This window comes from Tachysurus fulvidraco, chromosome 22, assembly GCF_022655615.1.
Source record: "Tachysurus fulvidraco isolate hzauxx_2018 chromosome 22, HZAU_PFXX_2.0, whole genome shotgun sequence".
NCBI classification, from domain to species: domain Eukaryota; kingdom Metazoa; phylum Chordata; class Actinopteri; order Siluriformes; family Bagridae; genus Tachysurus; species Tachysurus fulvidraco.
The window spans coordinates 9,343,710-9,346,209 of record NC_062539.1 but is presented as its reverse complement, the minus strand read 5'-3'; the positions used below and the strand labels follow the sequence as shown (position 1 = coordinate 9,346,209).

At 39.3% G+C, this 2,500-nt stretch overlaps 1 protein-coding gene across 3 annotated transcripts in view; it reads left to right on the top strand.

The window, feature by feature from the left end:
* The window catches only part of pax3a (paired box 3a), a 24,971-nt gene that overhangs the window by 19,998 nt on the left and 2,473 nt on the right, over window positions 1-2,500 (top strand). For 2 of the 3 annotated variants that reach the window (XM_027143200.2, XM_027143199.2), the window contains exon 8: window positions 1,426-1,684. In XM_027143200.2, the coding sequence (XP_026999001.1) occupies window positions 1,426-1,684 (259 nt within the window). Of the gene's footprint in view, window positions 1-1,425; window positions 1,690-2,500 lie in introns of all 3 variants that reach the window. The other variant, XM_027143201.2, reaches the window with a different exon arrangement.

The following is a 2,500-nucleotide window of genomic DNA, read 5'->3' as shown; positions in this document are numbered from 1 at the left end:
TAAAAGGTTAAATTAAATAGTTCAAGAGATTGTCATGATAATTATAAACATTTTCGATAAGCTGAAACGGATTTTGTGCCCTATTGAATCAAAGATTCAAAAGAAACAAATGACACATAAAAATAAAATAGTCGAAAATAAAAAAGCTCTTATTCTTTCCCCGTCTGTTTCTTGCTCATGTTCTACATGTGTGTGCTCGTCCAGCTGTTTAAGATGAATCACTAGAGGGATTTCACGACCCTTCACAGAGGTTGTAAAACTCTTAAGAACATGCATTCATTCAAGTAGACATATGAGCTACACACACACACACACACACACACACACACACACACACACACACACACACACACACACAAACACACACACACACACACACACACACACACACACACACACACACACACACACACACACACACACACACACACACACACACACACACACACACACACACACACAGACAGTCCTTCTGTCTGTGTTGGACATGCTGTGTTTAATTCAGTCTCATGCATGCAGCCCCCAGATCTATGTCTACTCTCTTTTCCCTTTTCATTTCTCCCAAATTTTATTCAATACATGATGCACTCATATACAACACAAATACACACACTAGTACACTCACAGAAGATCATTTTTAGGAAAATCTTAGCAGGGTAAAGAAACAAAACTCCCAAGCACTCTCTCCCTCTCTCTCTTGCGCGTTCTCTCTTTCTGTTATATGGGAAATTATTTAAACAGGACCATGTGTGTGCTCGGATGGAGAATAATCGAAGTCTTATGGGCCATGAGTGAATGTGTGCTGGTGATCTCAGCTTTACCCAGACTGCTTTTCATTAATGATTAGCGAAGCGAGAGAGGGAACCTCCCTCAGAGTCAGGCCAAGCTTGGCCCATCAGAGCTGGCAGTGAGAGCCCTCTGGCACTGATGCCACAGTTAACGTCCCAGCTATCCAAATCTTGCTAACACTGAGCTAAATGGCTGAATTAGATATAAAGATGATTCGCTAATGTCCCCTGAGTGTTTTAGACATTGTGGTTATGGTTTCATTTTATCTATACTTGTTAGTAAAGAATGATGATTATGTGGTGAATTATTTAATGATGTTTTGTACTGGTGCAGTATTTTGTGGATATATTAATACTGGGTGTGAGAGATTTGAAAAGCTGTTTTCTCTTTTCTAAACTTCTAAAGTCTAAACAAATTAGATGTAGGCTTATGTACATGGAACAGGACATTGTATTACTGGGAAGATGGATACATTTTAGAAGGTTTCCTGTCTCATTTTGTGATCTAATCTCAATGTATTATATTAGCTTTGCTATACTATTCCAATATGACTTCCTATAATTGTGTACTCTATGATGCTCACTGTTATTTTTTTCCTGTCTTCTGCTCTCCTGTCTTCTTTCCTACTTCTCTCAGGTGATGGGACTATTGAACCCAGGAGCTGTGCCTCACCAGCCGCAGGGAGACTTCTCTCTCTCTCCTCTCACTGGTCCTTTGGAGCCCAGTGCTGGAATGGCTGCCAGCTGCCACTCATCACAGAGACTGGAGTCTCTGTCCGGACTGGCCAGCATGCCTTCTCTGCCCAGCTCACAGTCTTACTGCCCACCCAGCTACAGCTCGCCAGCCTACAGCGTTGACCACATGGCTCCATACCAATACAGCCAGTATGGGCAAAGTAAGGTGAATACCACTACTGTTTGCTGGTGTGTGTGTTTGTCTGCACTTAGATTTGTGTAGTGTATAAACTGAACCTATTCATGGAGATTCCGTAGTACTTACTTTGAGGTCCATAAGGCATAACAATATAACATTTTTAGGAATTGCGAGAACAAATTGAAAAAAATTGTACATAGTTTTGCAAAATTGTTTATTAAACCATAAGAAGGATTAGTTACACATTTTAGTAAATATTCAAGCAGCTCACCATTATTTGTATTAGTGCTTAAATGAATTGAATTCTTTAAAATGTAATGCTGTAAGCAGACAGCATGACATATTAAAACAAAAACACAACATACATCCACACAAATGCATTTGAACCAGTTAAATTCAAATTAAAACTTGGTTTAATTCTTTAATTTTCTTTATTTTCACTGTGGAGTGAAAGACTCCTTGTCCATCATCCATGAAAGTGCTGACACTCATTAGTTGATAGAATAATTTTCTAAAAATGCACTTGAACCTTGCTATTGAGTGATTAGAATTATAATAAATACAATTTGAACAAGTAACAAGTAGACGCTATCATGGGTCACAACCCGGCATGCGTAACCTTTCATGACCCATGTGATGAGTTCACTTGTCAACCTTAGGAGTCCATAATCTAGCCATGAAATGACCTCTAGTGTAACAAAGATATTGCTCATTACGCGCACACGCACACATGAAAGTGGAAATGAAAGGAGCAGTCAGTTGTTCATTATATACACACACGCACACACACAAGATGAGAAGACAGAAATGAAAGGAGCAGCCATCACAAAGTATGTTT